At 56.6% G+C, this 22,902-nt stretch overlaps 8 protein-coding genes across 8 annotated transcripts; 4 read left to right on the top strand and 4 right to left on the bottom strand.

Annotated features, from left to right (window-relative positions):
• Positions 1 to 2: 2 nt before the first annotated feature.
• On the top strand, positions 3 to 1,618 carry BCV69DRAFT_105028 (hypothetical protein). Its single transcript, XM_025489033.1, has 5 exons — positions 3 to 461; positions 558 to 635; positions 729 to 914; positions 1,023 to 1,223; positions 1,330 to 1,618. Exons 1-5 carry the CDS (start codon positions 287 to 289, stop codon positions 1,494 to 1,496), a joined length of 807 nt encoding a protein of 268 aa, XP_025350168.1. The 5' UTR covers positions 3 to 286; the 3' UTR covers positions 1,497 to 1,618.
• BCV69DRAFT_280629 (hypothetical protein) lies at positions 1,324 to 3,055 on the top strand. Its single transcript, XM_025491677.1, has 3 exons — positions 1,324 to 1,927; positions 2,048 to 2,404; positions 2,507 to 3,055. The coding sequence occupies exons 1-3, from the start codon at positions 1,741 to 1,743 to the stop codon at positions 2,656 to 2,658; spliced, it is 696 nt and encodes a 231-aa protein (XP_025350167.1). The 5' UTR covers positions 1,324 to 1,740; the 3' UTR covers positions 2,659 to 3,055.
• Positions 3,056 to 3,084: 29 nt separating this feature from the next.
• Positions 3,085 to 11,280, bottom strand: BCV69DRAFT_292374 (hypothetical protein; the record flags this gene model as incomplete). Its single annotated transcript, XM_025493794.1, has 1 exon — positions 3,085 to 11,280. One exon carries the CDS (start codon positions 11,278 to 11,280, stop codon positions 3,085 to 3,087), a length of 8,196 nt encoding a protein of 2,731 aa, XP_025350166.1.
• Positions 11,281 to 12,094: 814 nt separating this feature from the next.
• Positions 12,095 to 15,005, bottom strand: BCV69DRAFT_292373 (hypothetical protein). Its single transcript, XM_025493793.1, has 4 exons — positions 14,441 to 15,005; positions 13,981 to 14,366; positions 13,550 to 13,899; positions 12,095 to 13,476 (listed from the first exon to the last, which is right to left on the bottom strand). Exons 1-4 carry the CDS (start codon positions 14,742 to 14,744, stop codon positions 12,180 to 12,182), a joined length of 2,337 nt encoding a protein of 778 aa, XP_025350165.1. The 5' UTR covers positions 14,745 to 15,005; the 3' UTR covers positions 12,095 to 12,179.
• Positions 14,929 to 15,872, top strand: BCV69DRAFT_292372 (nucleoside diphosphate kinase; the record flags this gene model as incomplete). The annotated part of the gene is made up of 3 exons (XM_025493792.1): positions 14,929 to 14,993; positions 15,181 to 15,307; positions 15,397 to 15,872. 3 exons carry the CDS (start codon positions 14,929 to 14,931, stop codon positions 15,778 to 15,780), a joined length of 576 nt encoding a protein of 191 aa, XP_025350164.1. The 3' UTR covers positions 15,781 to 15,872.
• Positions 15,805 to 17,455, bottom strand: BCV69DRAFT_296967 (hypothetical protein; the record flags this gene model as incomplete). The annotated part of the gene is made up of 4 exons (XM_025494065.1): positions 15,805 to 16,355; positions 16,440 to 17,038; positions 17,107 to 17,359; positions 17,446 to 17,455. The coding sequence occupies 4 exons, from the start codon at positions 17,453 to 17,455 to the stop codon at positions 15,805 to 15,807; spliced, it is 1,413 nt and encodes a 470-aa protein (XP_025350163.1).
• A 132-nt stretch (positions 17,456 to 17,587) lies between these two features.
• Positions 17,588 to 20,497, top strand: BCV69DRAFT_292371 (ADC synthase). Its single transcript, XM_025493791.1, has one exon. It carries the CDS (start codon positions 17,676 to 17,678, stop codon positions 20,280 to 20,282), a length of 2,607 nt encoding a protein of 868 aa, XP_025350162.1. The 5' UTR covers positions 17,588 to 17,675; the 3' UTR covers positions 20,283 to 20,497.
• A 968-nt stretch (positions 20,498 to 21,465) lies between these two features.
• BCV69DRAFT_245868 (cyclophilin-like protein) lies at positions 21,466 to 22,246 on the bottom strand (the record flags this gene model as incomplete). The annotated part of the gene is made up of 3 exons (XM_025490180.1): positions 21,466 to 21,750; positions 21,823 to 21,944; positions 22,024 to 22,246. The coding sequence occupies 3 exons, from the start codon at positions 22,244 to 22,246 to the stop codon at positions 21,466 to 21,468; spliced, it is 630 nt and encodes a 209-aa protein (XP_025350161.1).
• Positions 22,247 to 22,902: the final 656 nt, after the last annotated feature.

The following is a 22,902-nucleotide window of genomic DNA, read 5'->3' as shown; positions in this document are numbered from 1 at the left end:
TGCATTCGATTGCAGGCTGGGGACAGCGCCACTTCTGCAATACTAGATCTTTAGTCTGACAGGCATGGTCTATGCTGAGTGCCGTGTGAGGGTCTCAGGGTTGAGCTCACATAGCTTCCGCCTATGTACGCGAGACAGCAGGCCTGCAAGCGGCATGCAAGTAGTCAGGCTGTTGCCAGCCTGTAGCTAAGAGCTTCACTGTAGTCCCTCTCTGGACGTGGCGCTCCTCCCGTCTTTGACTCCTCACCACACCAAAGTCCACCATTGGTCTTTCTGGCCCTGAGTTATGAGTCGCTTCCTCCGAGATCATCCCATCGACTGTCCCGGTGTGATGTACACCAGCTCGGGCTGGCCCATCACATGCCTGTGCTCCCCCTCCCTCTCTGACCTCCAGCCCCTCCCTTCCTCGAGTGGAGCGAATGACGAAGAAGATCAGAGAGCGACTGGGAGACCGACGAAGAGTAAGTTGGGACACTGGAGAGTGAGGGCTGGCGAGACATTCACATTGCTCAGATTTTTCCTATCCCTGCCGTCTGCCGTCTTGCGCCTATCTCCAGCTCGACGCTTTCGAGTAAAACACACCACCAGGAGGAGGTCTACCAGGATCAGCGAGCAGAGTCACGGGACGGTAGAGGGTGAGGAGAAGTCAACAGAAACCCAACTGTAGCTTCCTTCTCATCGGACTGGCACGCTCTCTCTTGGCCTTTTTCATTTTCGTTGACCTATAGAAGCAGAATCACCAGAAGCAAGCAGTGTAGCAAGCAGTGTAGCCAGCGGCTCGGCTTCACCTACCCACTTCTTTACCCGCGAGACGAGTACGTCAAGCTTTGCCAGCAGCGCCTACACTGCCCAAACTGAGGAGGAGACTGATCCAGTCGTTCAAGCAGCTCCTACACGGAATTTTTACATTGGTCGTGAGTTCACGTAAAGGAAGGGACAACATGCTCCGTGAGCTCTGCCTCATCGCTCACCTCTACGTCCTCTGTCACGCCTCTCTCCATGATTTCACCCCTCCAATGCAGCTTGCGTCTGGCCAGGCGTCTACCCTGGTCTTCCTCCCTCGACAGACTACCTGCAGGATGCTCAGCCAGACTTCATTCAGCCGACTCAGGAGATGGACGCCTATCCCGAGCTCGAGAATCCCTTCGAAGCGTCTGGGCCCACTGAGCAAGAGATATCTGCCCTGTTGGAGGGGTGGGAGGATCCTCCGCCGCAAGCAGATGGTGAGTACGCCCCTGAGAATGGATCAGGCCATTGAAAGGAGGCAGGGTGGAGCATATACAGAGCCTCTGACCGAAGTCATTGCCACTGCCCACGCTTCCACTCTAGTCTCCCCGTCTTCTACCCTTGACGTCAGTGGGAATTTCGATCAGCTGCGGGGGTCAGTGGGAAGTCACCACTTGCCTCTCTGGGAAGCTCGGCAGGATACAGTGCTGGAGATGCCATTCACCATCACGACTCAAGAGGGAGATGTGTGGGACAATGGCTTCTACTGAAGGCATTGTACAAGGTGCACGCCAGTGCCTGCATCGGAACAATGCCGGGAACGCCATCGGCTATTATACGTCGGAGCTTGAATACGTCGGGTCGGTCGGATCTGGGGGCGGCAGTCGGAAGAGTCGTATAGAGTAGAGCAACACCCCACGCTCGGGCATATCAGTACCACACACTGTAGGACAGCAGCATCTCTGTCATCACCATCATCTTAATCTACACCTCATATCCATACAACTGTCTCCAATGGCTCACCTCTTCCGCACACAAGGGCGCAAGATCATCGCCATCGGCCGGAATTTTGCCGAACACGCAAAGGAGCTCAACAATGCCGTTCCCACTGAGCCCTTTTTCTTCTTGAAGCCCACCACCAGCTACGTCGACAATGGCGGCAAAATTGAGATCCCACAAGGAGTTGTGGCTCATTTCGAGGGTGAGCAGAATTTTGATGACCCGCCAATAGGGAGGGCGAGTGTGACTGCCGAGATGATAGGCTGAAGCGCCTGACTGACCTCCTCCTGCCTCGTTCCCGATCCCTTCTACCGCTTCGCAGTGGAGCTAGGAGCCGTCATCGGCAAGACTGGCCGTGACATTCCCGCTTCAGACGCAATGTCCTACGTAGCAGGCTATGCCCTCGCCATTGACATGACTGCTCGCAACATGCAAGACAAGGTCAAGAAAGCCGGTCTTCCTTGGTCTGCCGCAAAAGGCTTCGATTCCTTTACACCCATCTCCTCCTTCTTGCCCCCTTCGGAAATCAAGGATCCACATAATGTCCGTTTGTGGTTGAAGACGAATGGAAAGACGAGACAGGATGGGAATACAAAGGATATGATCTTTCAGCTTCCTAGGCTCATTGAGCACGTGAGCAGTATTATGACCGTGGAGGAGGGAGATCTGATCCTTACTGGTGAGTTGCGCGTACAACACGGGTCACCTCATCTGGAAAGTTGTGACGCCAAGGCGCTGAAAACCCTACTCTTTGCTCCTTCGATCATGCTGCATCGCACAGGCACACCATCCGGCGTAGGTCCCACCGAGCCCGGAGATGAGCTCACCGCTGGCCTCGAGACGGTCGAAGAGGGCGGCAAGCAGGGTCGCGTGCTTGCAGAACTCAAATTCGCAGTGGAGCAGAGGTCGGGGGGATACCACTTCAAGCCTTGAGAAACCGACCATGGGGACAAGGAAAGCGATAGGGATGGGAAGACTTGACTTGCTGCTCCGGGTGTCAGGGTACAAGGCGACTTGGCTGAATGTATGAGTCGATTCTAGTCACAATTGACCCACGTACTAGAATGGAATGCAGCGGAGGTCACACAAGCGGGCAGTCGTGAGATGATGTGGTGAGAAGCGTGTTGCAATTGTATGTTACAAGGTATGACGAATGTTGATGATGATGGTGATGGTGGTGATGACACTACGCCGAAACCCTTCTATAATGAGCGCAAAGGGAGGGTAAGGTCTGCTCCCCCCTGCTCCTCTAGTCTATGTCGAAAGTCTGGACCGCTCCCTTTCCCTGTGACTGTCCCGCTCTGTCTCCCGTCCGCTGAGTCCTGTCCCTGACAATGCACTTCCTCAGCTCCTCCGCTCTTACATCGGAGGCGATTTGGTCAATCGATGCATCTGATCCAATGCGGCTCCCGCTCTGGGCCACCGACCCTTCTGCTGCTGCTGCTGACCCTGCTGACCGCTTTGATCCTTCATGGCTTGAGCAGCTAGCAAGGATCCCTTTTCAAATGGTCCGCTACTGGCAATGGCTCCTCGAGAGAGAAGCGAGGCCTGCTCCTTTCCAAGGTATGCCGAAGCGGCAGGCTGCCCTTCCCGGTTCGTATCGCGCTGGATGAGCGGAGCCACCCCACTGCGCTCATGTCCGCCATTGTGTCCGCCCTGCGTCTCCTCTACGGAGGAAGAAGGAGGCAGAGCTGGCAGCTGGAAGAGCTGTGGCTGCTCCTGCCTCAGCACGTACGTCCTCGCGCTCAGACAGGCCTTGACCCAGTCTCGATGAGCAGAAGGATCCGAGAGAGAGCAGTAGTAGACTTGCTCTTCTTCCTGGTCCGGCTCCACCCTTGCGGACCGACTCCTCTGAATTCGAAGAGCAAAAGAGTGTGCCTTGGGAGCCTTCAGGCTCGAGGAAGCCGAGCTGGCATCGACGAGGTAGATGTCGAAGCTCGACAAGTGACATAGGAGCGTCTCTTCTTTTCCTTTCTCGGACTTATAATGGAACAGGCTGTGGTCCCTCAGCTCCAACCAGCGCTTACTCCACTTCAGTCGACGATCACGGATATACACGTAGCCAGCCAAGGTTGGAGAATAAGCTGGGACTGCTCTGAGCGAAAGACTAGGTGTGAGCTCCGTCTGCTTGAGGAGTAGGAAGTCTTGCGAGGGATCCGCACCAGCTTCAGCCACCACGTCGATGTACTCATACTCGCGCAGAGGTCGTTCTGTTCCTAACGAGGGAGAGACCTCGAACAAGGCCCACCCTCCACGGCCTGGGACTGCTTGGAGTGCCTCTCGATTCAGGACGTCTATCACCACATCCCGCGCCCGAGCATCAAGTGCGACCTGGAATTGAACGAACTTTTGCCGGTTGATGATGAAGATGGTCCGTTGCACCTTCGGCACGGTCGGCAGTGTAGCTTGATCAATGCTGCTTCGTAGCATGCCACGGCTGGGTCGAGCGACGCTGTTGGCGCGTGTCGGTGCTCGACTAGTCGCCGCACTTTGAGATCTACCATCAGAAGCAGCTGAAGTGGGAGGTGAAAGGGTGCTCACAGGAGCCGAAGACGGCGGCGGAGAGCTCATGCTCGGCAGCAGGGTCGTTCCCAATCTCAGATCCACACCAGCAGGTCTTTGGCGGGTTGAAGAGCCTCGACGGACGGTCGCTTCTCCGGTTGCTATCTCGGCAAGGTCGCGTGAGCCAGTCGTGACTTGTTGCACCGGCTCACTGTGCGCGGGCGCCTCAGCAGGGCGAAGTGAGGTCGCTGTATCCCTGTGAGAATTGTGTGAGCTGGGACTAGTTGAGGCGCCCTTTGACGCCAGACTCTTGCTCCTCTTGATTGACCCGGGTGTCACTCCGCCGCTGAGTGTGTTCTCCAAGGCAATTGCAGTTGCTCGTTCAGGAATCTCCGACATGGCTATCCGGCCAGCTTGAGCCTCCTTGGTCGCAAAGGCTACTGCAGCTGCAGCCATGGCGGGATTAGACGTTGCTGCCAACGAAGCCCTCATCGCTGCGGCTGCATGCGACTCAGACACAGAGGTGCGGGACTTCAGCGCCGCAAGACTGGATGCAGCAGTGGAGTTGCGGCCCAGCTCGGATTGAGTGGCAGTCGAGTCTCGGCCGTAAGGGCGGGTAGGAGAAGTCAGAGGAAGCACCGGCGTGTTCGCCGTTGAGACAGCCGATGGTCTATGTCTATTTGCCAAGGATCGAGCTCGCCTGATCTTCTCCGCTTTGTCGCTATCGACCTCCGTCGTAGGTCTCCCGGACACTACAGAGCCCAGCGAGGGAAGTGCTGTCGTATGCCGTGACTCCGTGCGAGTCCGTGCGGCTGCATCTTCTTTGTGGTCGGTCTGTCGTAGCTGGATTTGCCTCAAGCGGTCGAACAGGTCGTCCGGAGACACAACGGCAGAGCCTGGAGTCTCAAGGTTGGCTGCACGAGCGTTGCTAGATGATTGAAGAGCTCGAGCAGGCTGCTGGCGGGTCTGATGTGTCAATCGTCGTTGCAACGAGGCGACATCGCCCATGCGAACTCCCAGAGGAACATCATCCGAATCATCAGAATCATCGGCTGCCGCTTTGTCTTCACCGTAGTCGTCTTCAGACTCCTCGGAAGAGCTGACTTGGTCAGCAGCGATATCATCGTCTTGTGACCAGCCGTTGGGCTCGTCGCCTCCTCCGCCCGGTGGACCGGCGCCGCTCAGCCCTTTGCCGTTTCCGTCGCGTCCAGTGTCCTGTCGACCTTCTGTCCAGCGGTCGCCACTTCCACTCGGCTTGCCATCCGTATGATCGGCTCTGGAACCAGAACTGCCACTAATGCCACCTGCTCCCATCGAAGCTGAGGACATTGGCATAGCGTCGGCTAGGATCATCCTCTCACTCGGGTGCTCAGCCTGCCACAAGCTACCGAGTTCCGTCAAAGAAGGGTAGTGTGGCACCACTTCCTGAGTTCGCTCCAGTCGCTGCAGCTTTCTCTGCTTCACGATGTGCCTCGATTTGTGGCGTGAGACATGGGCTACCAAATCGCGCGCTATCCGAGTGCTTTGCAAAGCGTCGGGGCTGGAGGCCATAGCGAGCAAAGCCTGCATGTTCTGTGGGCTCATCGGATTGGCACCATTGTCGAGACTGAATACCAGCGGGTCGGCGCGGATCCGCTCCGGGCTCGATCCCGCTCCGGAAGCTTGCGAACCCCGTCTCACGGCACTCGACTTCTTGGGTGTCGTAATCACTTCTGGTCTGGGAGCCGATGGAGACCCGTCCTGGGCACTTTTCGCGTCTGTCACCTCTGCTAGTACTGGCCTGTCGGGCATGACAGTGATCGTATCGCCTTCGGCACTGTTGGGCGTTCCATTAGCTTCTGCCAATGGCGTCAAACCTTTGAAGCTCCCATGTTTCTCTCGCTCCAGAGCCTGTGGCCGCAGATCAGATGACGGCAAGGGTGGCTCGTCCATGGCTGCTTGGCTCGATAGAGAAGAGCGACTGAGCTTCCTAGATATGATGCCGCTGCCAGCCGTCTTGCTGAACAACTTGGACGATCTCGAGGTGGGCGGAGATGTACCAGCGGTCGAGGCTGATCGCGCACGGGTGGCAAGGTCCAGCTGGTTGCTATTGAGACTGACATGCTTGAGTTGGGAGAAGTCTTTCAAGCCAGGGCTCTGAGGTTGAGCCGGCAATGGTGGCAGTCCTTGAGAGCCGATACGTTGAAGCGTCAGAAGCGACTGAGGCGCAGTGAAGCTCTTGCTCCTCCCTCTTGTCGGAACAGGCAACGGAGGTGGGAAGGTTGAGCTGTTTCTGGCTTTTCGAGGTGACGCTGGGGGCGACACAGTGCTCTCAAGTGATTTAGCCTCTCGATCTGGCATGCTGTTCGAAGCCGCTCCGCCTCCAGTGTTGCTACTGCTGATCTCGGTCCGCAGGCTGCTTGAACTCTGCTTGTGCATTAAAGAGGGCCCTCTCATGAGCGAGATGGAGCTGACCTGCTTGGAGTGACTTCTGACTGCCAGCGACGGGCGTGTACTCAAAGAGCTTGTGACTGTGCTATCGGCGTTGCCACTAAGCGCAAATGGTGACTTGCCAGCTGTCATTCCAGGAAAAGGGAAACCATCGGCTGCCGTGCTCACCCTAGGGAGGGCAGGGCTATCCAGTCCAGGCGTAAGAGGTGACGATTCCCGAGTGCCGTCTCGCTCTGCAGACGCTAGGCCAAGGTTGTTGAAGCTCTTCTTCCTAAGCACTTGCAGAAGGCCTTTGCGAGTGACAATAGAGGGACTTGGCAGAGGTTGATTGGCCATGTTCGCTTGTGCAGCAAAGCTCGCTCTGTTTGAAGGTGGAGCCGCGGAGCTCGAGCGTTTCCTCGTAGACCCAGATCGTCTCTTCTTTGCGGAGAGCCGCTTTGATGAGTCGTCTTCCGACTCGGATCCGCTAGACCAATGGCTGGCAGGCTGCCGAGCATAGGCCATGTCGGCTTCGGGCCTACGAAGGGCGGCTCCGGCAAATGGTCCTTGAGGTAGCGGCGCAGATCGAGGCATTACATTCGTACGCAGCGGCGCAATGTCGAAACCTGCCGCCGTTGGTGTCGGCGGTAAAGGTTTCAAGGATTGACTCATAGCTGGAGACTCGGGCACTCGAGACGATTCTTCACCGCTACTCGTCTTGCGTGCCTCCGGCCGTCCACGTAGTTGCCGATCCTCAAACGACTCTGGTACGGGAGGTGAGGCGGTGTCCACCCTGAGGTTAGGGCGATTGGAGCGATTAGGCCTACGCTGCTCCACTGAGCGTAAGGCCAGTGTCGGCAAAGCTCCTGCGCCTGTCCCTGGCAGTCCGCTGAGGGCAATGATGCCAACTCCTCTTGCAGATAGACGAGCGGAAGCGATCCCAGCGCCAGGCGGCACGACTGGCACGTCCTGCGACTCCCGCCGTATCTCTTTCCGAAAAGATTTCGGCGATTCGGCGAGGGCAGTTCGCTCTTCAGACTGAAATTCGTTTGGCTTCGAGGAGAGACTTTCAGCTCTGCCTCGCTGTACAAAGATGCCAGTGTCGAAGGTAGGTGGGCTCCGATCAAGGGATGACTTCTCCTCCATCCTCTGGACGTGAGGTTCAGGTACATCCTCTGAAATTGCCTCAAGCGCCTGCTCGGCATCCGGTCCGTTCTCAGCAGCATTCGGTAATCCCTCGCCGTCCTGCATTGCTTCAGGAGAGTCACAGCGAAGCAGCAGTGAGGTGAGACGTTCCGGTCGACGGGGAGGCGAAACATTGCCAGGTCGATCGCAGTCCGCCTCATCCAACTTGTGGGCTTCTGCCTGGCCTTCCGACGGTAGCTGATCAATCTGGATCTTTTCAATCCCTTCGATACTTGCTGCGCCTTTCATTGGGGAATCTGGCTCTGCAACAGAGGATGCCGGGGTCACCTCTTGCTCAGTTACCGGGGCATACAAAGAATTGACGGCTTCTCCCAGTGCAACAGATTGAGTTGCTGATGCGGGACCGATATCGAACTCTGGATCGTTGTCTCCCTCCTCTTTGCTGACAATGGCCGCAGATGGTTGTTGCTCACTCACTCCTAGCAGCGCACCGGAGGATTCACTGCGAAGTGGAGGCGCAGCGAACATCAGAACCGAGGATCGAGCTACGGCACCACGTTCCGCAGGTCTGACACTGTTCATGTCCTCGGCTGGCGCTCTGTTAACGTAGATGCTGGTCGGAGTAGAGTCTGAGCCATCGAAGCTTGACAAGGCTTGATTCAGAGCTTCTGCAAAGGATGGATCGGAGGGCAGCGACGAGCGCTCACTGGCATCGTCATCGGGGCTCGCCGCCGAGGGGACTTGCTCATTGGCCGTGAAGGCAAGCTGCGTTTGTACTATGACCGGAGTCTCGTCGCCTTCATCTTCGTCTGCCACATCCGTTGGCTCGTCGATCTCGGGCTCAGCAGCAGCTTCGTCACGGTCAAATTCGAAAGCCCCGTGCTCAGCAGAAAGATTCTGGTCGGACGGTGCTGACGACAGCGCGAAATCAGACGCTGCCGAAGACAGGTCGAACGGCATAGATGAGGCTGCCGCTAATTCCGAAGAGGGAGAAAGGTCGAACTGGAATGGCGAAGCATCGCCCTGCGAGGGAGCTGGCGAATTGCCTTCGCTCTCGGAGGCAAACCTCAGAATTTCCTCGGCAGAAGCCAAACTGCTCATGCTGTTGCTCGACTCGATGGCAGTCAAGCTGTAGGATTCCCAGCCAGTCGCCTGAGGAGTGCTCTCGCGCAGCATCTGCCTGAAGATCAGGGGAATCCCTGGTCTGCTGTTTTCGTACGATCCATCGAGGTCATCCGACTCGGAGCTATGCTCAAGGAATTCCTTGTTGCCGATGCTCCCTTGTTCCTTTACATCTTGGGACTCGCTCAGATAAGAAGATGTCAGCTCGCTACTCTCCATGTTCGGCAAGTACGATGGCTCCTCGCCATAGTCTGATGGAGAGCTGACATCTCCAGCATCACCTTCCCCGTACGCCGCGGGCTCGACCTCGACCTCGAAGTATGGCGTGGGAGGTGGCTCGTCGTCGGGTACAGCTTCGAAGGCAGCAACCGAGAGGCGAGGTGTCTTCGCGGACTCATCCGACTGGTCCTCCTGCTCTGCTTGATTCTCATCTTGTGAAATAGTGGGAGTGGAGGAGACCTCGCGTCGCTCTTTCACTGGAGACGTAAGGGAGTCATGGTACGTGCTCAATGCCGGGCTAGAAAGCGGCGAACCATCGTCTCTTGTAGGTGGCAAGAGAGTGAGCGAGTCCTGCCTCTGCCGTGATGTAGGAGGACTGAGTCGGTCTTCGCAGACGCCTGCAGCAGGTGAGAAATCCGTAGGTGTGACCGCAGGTAGTGAGCTCGAAGCTGAGCTAGAAGCTGACAGAGACTCTTGCGAATCTAGCGGAGACGTTGGACTACGGAGAACCAAGGAAGGAGGCGGCAGTCTGCGTTTCGAGGATGAGGCTTCTGCTTGACCTTCACCTGCAACACTGGCCTCGGGACTCGCCGAGATCGAAGCTGCAAGCATGCGATTCGACTCTGACGGCGCATTGGCAGCTGAGTTTAGGGCATCCTGAGTCACACTCCCGGCGTCCTGAGATGTGAGGGGCTGCTGCCGGATTGATTGAGGTGAAGGTGTGAGAGACGACTTTCTGCTCGCCGCTGGGGTGACGTTGAGGGATTGCTCTGCATCGGCTGAGGTGGCAATACTTGTGGCTCTGGGCCGGTCGAAACTCGACGTTGCATTAGCGTTGCCAAAGGAAACGCTCGCAAACGCTGGAGATCTTGGCAAAATCAGCAGAGGCGACCAGCGACCATTCCTTCCCTCGTCAGAAAGGCCGCCCTCCCGTGATGGCCTTCTTGGACGGTCAACGTGATCCAAAGAGGGAGCCAGCCCCAGCCCCTGACGAGGCGAGGATGGGAATCGAGGCGAATACGAAGCTGCTGCGCTGCCCGCGGACAAGGAGGAGAACATCGGCGAAGAGCCTGGAACCGGCGAGGGGGAGCCCCCTGCCAGATTCAGCGGCTTCAGCGCATGTTTCCTGCTGTTGGGGTCAGCAATTACTGACTGGTCCGGCGTGGAAGAAGTGACCGAGGAGTGCGAGGAAGAAGGGTCTGCAAATTCAATACCGAGTCCGATGCTGTCTGCTGCTGCAATAGGCTTGAAGGGCGGCTTCGCTTCGCTAGCTTTCCTTCTCCGCTCTTTCGCAGAGAGAAAGGAGCTTGCGCCGTCCGGCTCTGCACTCGTCGATGCCTCCCTTTGCCGATCCACCAACCGTAATTCTTTTGGCTTCCAAACGGGCTCCCTGGTTGCTGTGGTAGTGCTAGTGGTCGTCGGAAGGGCGAGAGCCGGTGTGCTTGGCGTCTTGGGGGTGAAAGGCCCAACCTCAGGCTCCGTATCGCTCGTCTGACCGTAGAGAAGAGAAGCTTCCGTATCAGAGGAACCTGGGCCATCCGACCGCTCATAGCCCAAGGAAGCCGAGGTAGGCCGTGAGCTCGTGGAAGAGGACGAGCCGGCATGCAGCTGAGCTACTTCGGGAGATGGAGATGATACGAGGATCGATTCCTGGCGAGGTACGCGCGGCGGAGACTTGGGCACGCTCGAGCGTTGTGAGCTTTGGATGAGATCAGCTACGTTGGGAGGTGGGGGAACCTGATCAACGGACTGAGATAGGCGGGCAGGAGAAGTAGGAGCAGGAGGTGAAGGAGGGGCTCGTGGCGGAGGAGGCGGGGCCGCACGTTTAGGTGGCTGTCGTGCGAACATAGACATGTTCATGAAGCCTTTGCCCATCATATCTGCGTCGCTGCCGTCGTCAAGTCTTAGCAGGAGTGGTGAAGCGCGTTGACTTTGGGAGAATGTGGACGCGGTCTCTTGGTTGAGGAAAAGCTCTTGTGGCTGCCGCTCCTGGTAAGTCTTGAGGCTACTATATTGGATCTGCTGCTGCTGCTGCTGCTGCAGTTGCAAATGCCGTTGGTCGAGTTGTCTCCGTTGCTGCTCCTGTTGTAGATGATAGGGCAGCTGACGGTGATGTGGGACCGGGACCCGGTAAGGGGATTCATAGCCGTCGGCCATGACGACTGGCTACCGGATGGAGTCTTGGTTTGGACCTGGATCTTCCTCCCGTCTGGCAGCCCTCGATCATCTACGTGCGGGCGTGCTTAATTGATGCTTCGATTTGGTTCCTTGTAGGGACCCTTTGCTACCGAAGCAATAGGGACCACCCTGCACTCGTGCCTGAGCCGGATAGTGGATCGCGGGTAAAAAGACGGAGGGGTGGAAGCAAAAGAGGGCGAGTGACAGCAAAGGGGCTTTTGCCGCTCAACGGCAAAATGGGACCATCAATTGGACGGAGACAAAGGAGAGTGCGTAGACCGGGCAAGGCGAGGTGGTTGATCTGCGTGGAGATTGAGTGAGAGAGGACTCGGCACCAAGGAAAGGGGAAAAGGGCCCAAAGGGGCAGGCTGGGTGAGACGCCCACAGGCGCAACCAGGGCCCAGCCAAGAGACGTGCAGATCCGCGTCTGTCAAAAGGAATTCACACTCCGCGCAGTGTTGTTTGCCCGTGTTAATCTTTGCCTCGGCTCGGCTCGGCATCGGATATACGCGAGTTGGCAGAGACCCTGTCAAAGCCAGCTTGAAGATTTGCAGGGTTGCCGATGGTCGACATACATGTGTGGGATGGAAGGATGCATCTGCGACTGCGACTGTGTATGCACGGTCTTTGCATCCTGTGAGGAGCGAGATCTTCTACCGTGCTTGGCACTGCACGCAAAGTCAGCACTCGATCAGGCCAGCTTTCATGCAGCCAGGCCCCGCACCGGGTTTGATGTCAAAGCGGAAGCGTCAACTAGCGAGGCACCCACCACACACTACTTCAAGCTGAAACGAGAGCGTGACAAAAGCTGATCCATTGTAAATATACCACAAAGCGACTCAACGGCAAGAAGCGCAACATACACTCCGTAGTCCTTTTTACTGACCCGGAGGCCAACCCGACGGTACCCGATTGCCGCCATTCCCACCTTGCTGCTGCTGAGGCCTGCCGGCCCCATTACCACCACCGCCGTTCAGCTGATGCAGCAATTGAGCTTGCATCGCTGGTGGCAAGGAATGTATCAGATTGGGATTCTGATGCAGATGTTGAACCAGTTGAGTGAGCTGGGAGTTCGCCCCTTGCTGTTGCTGGAAGTTCATGACAGGAGGTCGCACCATGTTGTTGAGCTGCTGATTTGGGAAAGCTGCCATACTGCCGTTCTGCATCGGCGCTTGACCAAATGGCAGGTTCAAAGCAGGTCCACTAGCCGGTCTTCCATTGCTGCCCATGCCTGCTTGCTGCTGGAGACCACCGTAGTAAGCGGCCATCGCGGCCAACTGTTGCTGTTGTTGCTGCTGTTGCTGTTGCTGCTGTTGTTGCTGTGGCAGCTGAAGGTTGAGATGCGACTGAGAAGCATCGTGAGCATTGCCAGATAGCGGAAGACCGACTCCGAGGGGTAGGTTGCCGAAGGGAGGCGCGCCCATGACGCCTTGCTGCGAGATGGCAGGGGAAGGCGTAGTAGCCGCGGTACCTGGCACAAAGGGAGAAGCAGCGCCATGCCTTGAAGGTGAAGGCTGGGGATTCGAAGCTTGATGCACGGAGGGAGTCCCACTTTGGCGACGAGCAGCGGCAGCAGCTGCTCCTGCTTGAGTCTTCTTGCCCTTTGCAGGTGCAGCGGGAGTCTTCTTGGCAGCAACAGTCTTCTTGGAGCCCTTGCCAGGTTGTGGTGCAGCAACGACTTCCACGTCGCCATTGACCGACGGGGTAGGGGCGTCTGTGGCAGGCGTCGGCGCCGTCTCGGCCTCGGTCTCCTTGGTCGCTACAGCCTTCTTGGACTTGCTTTTGCTCTTAGCCTTCTTCTCGGGTTCAGGTACGCTCTTCACGCTCTTCTTTCCCTTTGTTGGGGTCTCGTTTTCTTCCTTTTCAGCTGGGGGCGATGCCGCCTTTGTAGTCTTCTTCTTCTTGCTCTTCGGCGCTACTGCCGCCTCCTCCTCCTTCGTCTTCTCCTCTTCTTCATCCGCCACAGGCTCCGTGTCTTGCTTCTTCCTCTTTTTCGAGCTGGACTTCTTCACAGTGCCGTTCGCAGTAGTACCATTGGTCTTGGCGTCCTCCTTCTTAGCGTCGGTGATATCGGCCTCAGCCGGTGCAGGCTCCGCAGTGCTAGCGGCGGTTTCGTCGCCATTACCTCTGCCGGTATTAGCCCGGTACCTCTCGATGAAGCCAAGACGATGGAAGCTGTGAGATAGTGCGAAGTCTGGTCAGTAGGTAGCTCTCTCGTGACTGGACTGATGGCATGGCGCCGACTCACTTAGGTAGGAATGGGGCTGCCGAAGCATTGCCATTAGCCTGAACAGCCCTTCCGGGAGTTTGCTTGTCCTTCGCGCTCTTCCATCCTCCCTGCATGATTCGCATGATGGCTTCCCGCTGTCTTCTCTCCGAAGTCTCACGCTGCTCCTCTGACGACTTCTCCTTGCCTGCCTCTTCTTCGGCCTCGGTTTCCAAAGCTGCGGGTGGCTCTATCGGTGGCAGGGTTCGATGGTGAGGCAGGCTCTGCAGAGGCGCGTAGGAAGACACTGGAGCAGTAGATGCTGCCATGATGTTCGCGATACGGGTAGCGTGTGGGTCCGGCGTGAGACAGAGAGGCGCCGATGTCAAAGTCTGTGGAATGGGGTGTTTGTAAATGGGGCGGTCAGCTACCAGTCAAGGCAGCACCTTGCCCATCAGTGCTTTGGTACTCACGAGGATATTGGCTTCGATCTCAAGGGCGTCTTCCTCTGACCATGTCCCTCCACTGAGCTTCTCGTTCATGGCCCTCAGGTCAGTCCAGAGCGTAGCTTCATTGGGGCGTAACACCACACGAAACGTCTCCGGACCGTGCGGTGTGACAGCAGCTCCTCCCAGACCATCGGCATTATCTGAGCTCGACACATCTCCTTGACCGGCTTTAGCAGCAAGAGAGGCTGTGCCTTTGCCGTAGCGCCCACCCTCTATCCGTGCGGCCAGAGATGCTGGATTCAGTTCTGCCTCCTCGGCTCGACGCCGCTCGATACGCGAAGTCACAGCAGATGCGGGCGCTGCCGGTAGTACCGGCGGTCTGTGATCCTTGATCTCAACAATCAAGCACCCTACGACCAGAAGAAGGTGACAGAATCCTCGGTAAGAGAAGCGTCTGCGACTGTCCCATCCGGCTAGTACTCACCATCGAAGAACGGGATCCTTCTCAGATCCAGAACATCCAAGGCGTAGTTGGGCAATGTTTGATCCCTGATGCACTTCAACAGCTCTCTTCCCGGTGTCATCGTCTTCCCTCCCCTCGAAGGGCCAGCGATAGACCCGCCGTCATCGGGTATCGGCTCCTCTAAAAGGAGCCGTCCCTTGGCGTCCTCAAAGCGGAACCATGCTGGGTGCAGGTGCAGGTAGAAGGAGGCGGGACTTTTACGATTCCGTTTGAGGATTTGACGAGTTGACCGTGACCAGTTGTACAAAGAGCCAGTTGTAGCCATGTCCGGCGTAAATCAAGGACAGGCCCGAGAGAAGGCGAAGTGGGCAGTGTGAGGAGAGAGTAGAGCCAGAAGGCAGTCGGAAGGAGATGGTGTCGCAGCCTAGATCTGAAGGACCGCACCCTGACGCTCCTTGATTAAGAGGCAGTGAGTGGGACTGTCGAGAGGAACAGTGCAAACAGTGAGAATGCTCACACTTCTGTGTGTCCTCTCAGCTGTGAGAATGTCGGCTGCTACAGGCGTTGCGGATGAGTGAGTCGCGGGTGGGGAAGTGGGATGCTTCGGAGCTCCACAACCTGATTGGCGGGAGCAGACCGCCTCGCTTCCCTTTCCTTGCTTCCCCACCGCCAAGAATCAGGTAGTCTCAGGACCTGCTGCGAGCTCGATGACGCCCCAATCGAGCATCTAAAGGGTCTTTGACAGCAATCCTCTTCAACAGGAACATCATGGGCGCACCTGCGCGAGGCGAGATCCAGCTCACGCTCGCGCTGCTGAAGCCGACTGTGGTGTCGTACCAGCCCGATGTTTCCGCAATTCTTCGGCACATCAAGAAGAGCGGTCTAGACGTGAGCAGCTTGATTGAAGGAACTGGCTCCTACAAGTACTTGGAAGCTTAAGGTTGACAACTCCCTGTCTCACCACCTCCGCTCTACAGGTCGTACGGACAAGAAAGCTGTTTTGGACTGTCCCTGAAGCGACGAAATTCTATGCGGAACATGAAGGCCGCTTCTACTTCCCTCGTCTGATCACTTCCATGACATCCGGTCCCTCTATGGCATTGGCTCTCTCTGGTCCCGACGCTATACAGCGGTGGAGAGCCATGCTGGGTGCCACAAAGGTCTACAGGGGCAAATGGGAGGAGCCGCACCCCATCGGCCTGCGGGCCACTTACGGTTTGGGGGACACTCGCAATGGCTTTCACGGGTCGGACAGCAACGAGAACGCCGAGAAAGAGCTGGGCTTGATCTTCGAGGGCTGGGATACACGGTGGTGGCTCGACCGAGCAAAGAAGATGGCGGCAGGCGTTGAGGTAGATTGACATTGTATGACCTTTGTATTTATATCATGCCAACCACGAGCATAGTCTCTTGTCGTAAAAGGAGCAAGAATAGACCAGTGATGCCTCTGTCGCGACTGTAGAGCGGATGCCTGTACCAGTGGCCCACTCTCTGACTGTGCCACTGCTGCCCCTCTCCCAGTCGCAGCCATATGCCAGACTCTCATGGCCCTCAAAAGTACTGAGAATTTCAAGCGACGACTTGTCTACCTCGTCACCATCTGCAGAGCTCGCCAGCCATGGCACCCTGATGACAGCAAAGCCACCATGCATACAGCCAGCAAGCAGTAGCGAAGAATCTTTGGGATGCCACTTGAGTCGCCAAATCCCACCAGGCAGCTCAAGTGTCGCGATGGGACGAGCAGGCAGTCTCGCCTCGAACAGGCGGAGCTTCGAGTCGTAGCTACCCACAGCCCAGAGTCCCTCTCTTGCCCAATGACTTTGCATCGTCGTCACACCGCCTTGAAACTCTCGGCGGTTCGTGAAGATTGGAGCCCGTTGCCGACGGGAAATGGGAAGGCGTACATCCCAGCCTTTCATGGCAAGATCGTCGCCGCCTGGGGAATGGGAGAAGAAATTGGAGACAGTAGGCATCAGATTGAGCTCCAAGCTGTATCATGAATCATGTCCCTCTGACTCACCACTCCAAATAATTCGGCCGTCTGAGTAAGTGTCAAAAGCCGCTATCCACGCCTCATGATCGTGAGCGTGCCACGTCTCCAGCCCAATCGGCTTCTGCGGCCAGTCCATGAGCGGTTTTGATGATGCTCCCTCGCCTTCGCCCCGACAATCTTCTTCGTCGTCGCTTTCGTCTTGCTCATCTTCTTGGACGGCTTCTCGCGGAAATTTGGTCTCCATGACTCTCTTCAGCATAGCTTGGTCTGCTTGGACAGCAGCTGCGACGCTTGGCAGCCAGGCAAGAGAGCCGTCACTCTGGCTCACGACCAAGCTAGCGTCCTGTAAGTGCGTGTCGGCAGCTGCGCTTGGTGGATAGTGTGCTATCCGATCGCTCCAATCCAGTGAAAGGCAGAGAGCCTTGTGATCATTGAAGGGCAGCTTTGCTAGAAGGGGCAATCGCGAGCTACTGTCGGCCGAGTCTTGTTGCAGGGAGTGCAGGGAGACATGGCCGCTGGCGTCTGCCACTCCGAGCAGACCTTTGGCGGGGGAACTCGAGGGCAGCGATGCCAGGGACCACTTCGTATCCAGAATTGCTGCCGTCTGCTCTTCGTACATGGTCACACTTAGCACGTCAGGCTGTCAGTCTTGTCTCCTCCAGCCGAAAGATGCGCAGCACCCTCGACAACTCACCAGTCTACGCTCGCATCGCCCTTCAAAGCTCCTTGATACAAGCGCAGCAGACCCTTTCGCGTATATGGAGGGCTCGAAGATGAAGACGCAGCATGTGCCTCTTCATCCTCGTCGTGCTCACGATTGCCGAGCTCCCTGTCTACCTCTTGCTGATCCACTTGATAGGTTGCCAATGCGAAGACATTGTCCAGCCAAGGATGCGACTCGATCGAATCGGCACATTCAGGCAGGGACACTGTCGCTAACGCCTCCGCTGTGAGCCAGCGTAGAGGTGAAGGTGCAGGCTTGAGCTCTCGAACTTGGGAACCCTCTCCCTCTGCCTTCAGTTTCCTTGCTCACCTTTCCTCATGGCATTCACGCTCTGCGATACGAAAGTGGAGAGAAGGAGCATTTCTCCCTTTCCGCTTTCCGCGTCCCGCTTCCGGGCGTCAAAATCTTTTTTGGACTGTCAGCCCCGACGAGGATCTTCCTGTCCGTTGCTCTGCGATATCAGCATCACCTCTGATTGAGGTGGCATGGAGGCAACGACCATCAAATAGTCTTGCTTCGGCTCCCCATCTGAGTCGACCATGATGGCAGGCGCTACCTCGAACGGGAGCGCCTCGTCTTTACCCCGCATCCTCATCGTCGATCACTTTGACTCATATACCCTCAATATCCTCTCACTCTTGTCCGCGATAGCAGGCGGTTCTGACGAAGAACTATCGCACCGAGTCGTCGTGTTGCCGCATACACATCGCCTTCTGGCCTCGCAAGACATGTTCCAGCAGAAGCTGCTTCCGCACTTTGATGCGGTGATTCTGTCCCCGGGACCTGGCTCGCCTGACAGGAGGGCAGACTTCGGCTTTGGCTTTGAGTTTCTGCAGCGGGCAGAGCTCTATGGCATACCGACCCTTGGAGTCTGCTTGGGCCATCAAGGCATTTCGGTAGCTTTCGGGGGGTCAGTGAAGAGGGCAAAGTCTATCCAACATGGAACTGCCAGCCAATTACGCTTTCCAGGTGGAGAAAAGACCGGCAATGGGCTCTTCGAAGGAGTGATGGCAGGCACAATGGTGACGCGCTACAACAGTCTGACAATCGAGTCCGAAGACTTGCCAGATTGTCTGGAAGTCACCGCATACGCCGATGACCTCCCCAACACGGTCACAACGCCCTCTCCATCCTCGGACTTGATGCGCAGCAGAGCCACCTCTCCGCACATGGTCACCTCGGAACGGTCGATCATGGGTGTAGCGCACAAGACTCTCCCTCTGTGGGGTGTGCAATTTCATCCTGAGTCGATTGAATCTCAAGCTGGGGTAGTAATTTTGAGCAATTTCCTCCGATTCACGCAAAATTGCGTAGCGTCGTCCTTCTCTTCGACGCCCACCCCTACATTTGCTTCCTCGAGCAGCTTTGGTATACCTGCGTCAATTGTCGCCGAAGGCCAAAGATACGTAGCCGCTGCTAGCGGAAGCGAGGTCAACGGACCCGAGATGTCTGTCAAGCCACCACTGCAAATACTAGAGCATCTCTTTGAAATTGAGGCATCTCCTGCGAGATCACCTGAACCTGAGGAAGCCATCTTCCACAACCTCTTTCGCTCAGGTAGCTCCGGCTCAATCTGGCTGGACTCAGCTCGAAGAGGCGACCCTCAAGCAAAGAACTCCTACATGTCTCGGCCTAGCTTCACATTGTCGTATCAGCGATCCACATCAGAGGTGATGCTCGCTGAGCAGATCTCATCTGCGAATCCGGCCAGGGTCGAGACAGAAGGGCACACCAGCTTCTGGTCATACATGAATGCGCTGCAAAAGGAGCTGCATCATGCGGTTCGGGTCAAAGACATCGACGAGGCATCTCGATCGAACCTCTTCCGCATTGGCTTCGTCGGTAACTGGGGCTTTGAGATGAAAGACGAGTCACTGGGCTTGGACGAGGACGAAACAATATCTGCCTCACCCTGCGATTCTAACGGCAGGGATGCAGCTTCTGTCTTCGGCTTCTGCGAGGCTGTGTTGCGATACGACCATCTGCACGGCCGTTGGTGCGCGTCTGTGCTAGTCCGCAGAACAGAATGTCAGAAGGAGACGCTCACGAGCTCACCTCTGTTGCAGGAGCTGCGCCGTGTACGAGGCAAAGAGATTGGTCTGACTGCCGAAGAGGCGCACGCTTGGATCGAAAGGGTGCAGAAGACCCTTTCGGCAGCAGCCAGAGGCATGATGCCCGTGATCTCTGCGAAAGGGCATGCTCTACCACGCCTGCGCCCCCTCGACTCGCCGAATGACTACAAGGCAAAGGTGGAGGCCGCCAGAGCTCTGATTGCGCAAGGGGAGAGCTATGAGCTTTGTCTCACCACACAATTCGTGGGCCAGCTGTCTACGGGGGAGCCGAGCGACCCTTTCGCCATCTATCGAGCTCTGCGCGCCAAGAACCCAGCGCCGTACTCGGCATTCATCGATCTTCGGACTGGCGCTGCTGGCGACAAGGTGATCCTTAGCACCTCTCCAGAGCGTTTCCTGTCGATGACAGCCCAAGGTCAGGTGGAGATGAAGCCGATCAAGGGCACACTTCCCAGGGCTGGCTTTGGGCGCGGAGAAGCCAACCTTCTAGCGTCCAAAGGACCCCGCTGGGCCGAGCAGGAAGATGCTCTCCGTCGGACAAGGCTCGAAGCTGACCCCAAGGAGCGTGCCGAAAACCTAATGATCGTCGACCTGATCCGGGCGGACTTGATGTCCTTCTGCTTGCCCTCTTCCGTAAGAGTGCCAACGCTGATGCAGGTGGAGAGTTACGAGAGTGTCCACCAGCTGGTGACGACAGTGCAGGGTGTGGCAAAGAAGAATATCGGGCCCGTCGAGGCGCTCCGCAGATGTTTCCCTCCCGGCTCCATGACAGGAGCGCCCAAGCGACGCAGCGTCACGCTGCTTGAGCGACTCGAGGGGAAGAGTCGTGCTGCTGAAGGGCAGGAGTGGAAGTTGCAGCACAGACCGCGAGGCGTCTATTCTGGCGCCCTCGGATGGATTGGTGTGGACGGAGCGGCCGATTTCTCCGTCGTCATACGCACTGCCGTCGTGGAACAAGACGGGACGATCTCAATCGGGGCTGGAGGAGCGATCACGTACCTGTCCGATGCGGACAAGGAGTGGGAGGAGGTATTGCAAAAGGTTTCTGCGTTGGCAGAAGTAGACTTGAGTTGACATAGATAGCCGCTGCTACATAGACTATCCGACCCTTTGTAATTAGACTGATATCCCTCCATTTATCATGACAGTAATAGTACACAACCTTTGGGACCAGCCTTCTCGATTGCTGAAAGCGTTACCATCTCTCAATATCTCTTGGTCTGGCTTCATCCCTCTCGTCCTTTCTGTCACTCTGTCTGTAGTCCCCTCGTCCGCCTCTATCCCGATCCTGCCTTCCCTCCCTCCTCTGATCCCACTTCCTCTCATCGACATAGTCCCTTCCTTTCCTGCCCGAAGACTTGAGCGCCTCTTCCCTCGCCTTCTTCTGTGCATCGCCACTCCCAAAGCCGAGGGAGGCAGCAGCAGAAGAGGAGGTGTCGCGAGGGTCGAGAGTGACGTACGTGTCTGTAGTGTACTTGTCCTCATTGACTTGCTTGCCGCCAAAGTCGAAGCGGTGGCTGCGCCAGTCCTTGTCGTCGTCGCCTTCTTCATCGCTTGCACCGTACTCCCTCATACCTGCTTCGTACTCCTCTTCGTCGTCCTCGGCAAGCGCCGCTGTGCCCTTCTGCTTGGCGTCCTCGCCTAGCTTCGCCTTCTCATCTCTCTTCCGATCAGCTTGGAATTTTTTGAGGAGATCCATCGTCTCGCTCTCCTTGCTTTTACCCTTTGCAGATACTTTCGAGTTGGCGTACTTCATCCTGGCCTCTTCTAGTAGTTGTTTTCCTTTGTTGATCTTTTTGCGCCTTTCCGTCTCGTCTTGGCCTTCGCTCTTCCGCTTCGATAGACCTCGTATACTATCTTCGAGCTCCTGAATCTGAGCCTGGGCATCCTTCGACGCTTTGGATTCTTCGTGCTCTGCTCTGATGCGCGACAGGTCGATGGACGTCTCGGTGGCCTGCTTGGACCTCTTCTGCTTGCCGTCGTCTGCATGATCCTCTGCACTCTGCTTGCTGCTACTCCCGCCGTTTACAGGAGGCGCTGACATCGGCGATGCAGCGACAGGGGATGCAGCCTCTCTACGCAGTCTCTTATCATTCTTCAACAGGTCGTGGCTGCTCTTTGGGCCCTTGAAGCGACCGTCATCCTCTGTCTCCTCAGCCTCTCCAAATGACAGTAGGCCAGTGTTCCTATGAGATTCATTGGGTTGCAGCAATGGTCAGTTTCCAGTGGTCTCTTGATGAGCCGATCATGTCTGCACTCACTTCTTGACCTTCTCTCGCCTCTTTCCAGCCTCAGCTCGCGCTTTCCGCCTATTGGCCTCCTGAGCCAACTTCTCTTCCCTCGTAATTCTAGGAACGATGTCATCGAACGGGTTCTCAAGCACTTTGATCGTATGCAATTTGGGCGGATAGAGAGGTCGGTCCGGCTCTGTCGGCGAGAGCTCAACTTCAGCCAGGCTCAAGACATTGTATATAGTCGGGCCTGATATTCGACCGAAGATTGTGTGCTTGGCAGTGAGCTCGGGGGTAGCATCGAGGGTGATCTGAGATGGGGCTTGTGAATTTAGAACGGGTCCCTTCGCACAAATCGAAAGATCACACAGGGTACTACTCACAAAGAATTGGCTTTCATTCATGTTGTGCTCTCCTGGATTGGCCATGGCGAGCAGACCACGCCGTGTGAACCTTAGCCTCTGATGCGGCTCGTCCTCGAAGGGCTCTCCATAGAATGATTCGCCTGTACAAGGAGTGATTAGTCGCGAGCTTCAGCTTTGTGCTCTTCGTGTGCTTGACCTTCTCTCCGTCTCAGTACTCACCTCCGGTGCCCGTACCGGTAGGGTCTCCTGTCTGAATACAGAAGCCAGGCACTATCCGATGCCAGATCATGTTGTCATAGTAGCCTTCCATTGCTAGGGCAATGATGTTGCGCACAGCCTTGGGCGCCTCTCTGGCCCATAGCTCCACCTCAATGTCCCCCTTGGACGTGGAGAGGAGTATCTTGCCGCTCGTCGGAGGCTCTGTTACGTAGATATTGGACATGTTGAGGACGATGTCAAGCTGAAGAGGGCCCCTGAACAGAGTAGAGGATCAGGAAGAAGGAACGCCGGAACGCGAGATTCTCCCTTTCCGTGTGCGTGTGGAGAAACGGAAACGCAATCGAAAGGCTCCATGGAGGCAGTCTACCATTCCTTCTGCATCTTACCAATGACCATCGTCGCCTTCAGGTAGAGGCAGGCGATGCCTTCTCAAGTTCCTTCCTTCTCCTCATTCGAGCTTCCACAGACGATCGAGCCAGAAGCCTCGACCTCCAAGCACGACAAGAAGCGCAGACGACATCGTTCGAAGGAGGAGGAGGAGCCTCGCCGACACAAGTATCGAAGCACGTACGACGATCGAGACCCGGACGATGAGCCCGACGACAGGCGAAATCACAGCAGGAGGCACGCGACGACCTCAGACGTGGAAAAGAGACGGCACTCAGACTCACGAAGAGGCGAGAGAGAGGGGCAGGATTGGTCCACAAAGGAGCTTGGCAGGGAGGACAGAGATGAGCGGCACCGGTCAAGACATCGGCGGGAGCATGCTGAGCAATATTCCCATCGTGAAGCTATAAAGCACAGATCAAGAGATACCACGACCACAGCGCGCGAGAAGCTCTCGAACATATCCTCGACCTCGTCCCGTGATGTTCAGGA

Source organism: Pseudomicrostroma glucosiphilum, assembly GCF_003144135.1.
Source record: "Pseudomicrostroma glucosiphilum strain MCA 4718 unplaced genomic scaffold BCV69scaffold_2, whole genome shotgun sequence".
NCBI lineage: Eukaryota > Fungi > Basidiomycota > Exobasidiomycetes > Microstromatales > Microstromataceae > Microstroma > Microstroma glucosiphilum.
Note: the sequence above shows the minus strand (reverse complement) of the source record. Positions and strands in the feature narration are given on the sequence as shown.

Bases quoted from the DNA above. Each gene is read 5' to 3' on its own strand.
- BCV69DRAFT_105028 (XM_025489033.1), top strand. From the start codon at position 287: ATGAGTCGCTTCCTCCGAGATCATCCCATCGACTGTCCCGGTGTGATG. The intron at 636-728 runs GTGAGGAGAAGT...GTTGACCTATAG, and splicing joins GAGTCACGGGACGGTAGAGG to AAGCAGAATCACCAGAAGCA. The intron at 915-1,022 runs GTGAGTTCACGT...CCTCCAATGCAG, and splicing joins ACGGAATTTTTACATTGGTC to CTTGCGTCTGGCCAGGCGTC.
- BCV69DRAFT_280629 (XM_025491677.1), top strand. From the start codon at position 1,741: ATGGCTCACCTCTTCCGCACACAAGGGCGCAAGATCATCGCCATCGGC. The intron at 1,928-2,047 runs GTGAGCAGAATT...ACCGCTTCGCAG, and splicing joins AGTTGTGGCTCATTTCGAGG to TGGAGCTAGGAGCCGTCATC. The intron at 2,405-2,506 runs GTGAGTTGCGCG...TGCATCGCACAG, and splicing joins GGGAGATCTGATCCTTACTG to GCACACCATCCGGCGTAGGT.
- BCV69DRAFT_292371 (XM_025493791.1), top strand. From the start codon at position 17,676: ATGATGGCAGGCGCTACCTCGAACGGGAGCGCCTCGTCTTTACCCCGC.
- BCV69DRAFT_292373 (XM_025493793.1), bottom strand. From the start codon at position 14,744: ATGGCTACAACTGGCTCTTTGTACAACTGGTCACGGTCAACTCGTCAA. The intron at 14,367-14,440 runs GTGAGTACTAGC...TTCTGGTCGTAG, and splicing joins AAGGATCCCGTTCTTCGATG to GGTGCTTGATTGTTGAGATC. The intron at 13,900-13,980 runs GTGAGTACCAAA...CCCATTCCACAG, and splicing joins AGATCGAAGCCAATATCCTC to ACTTTGACATCGGCGCCTCT.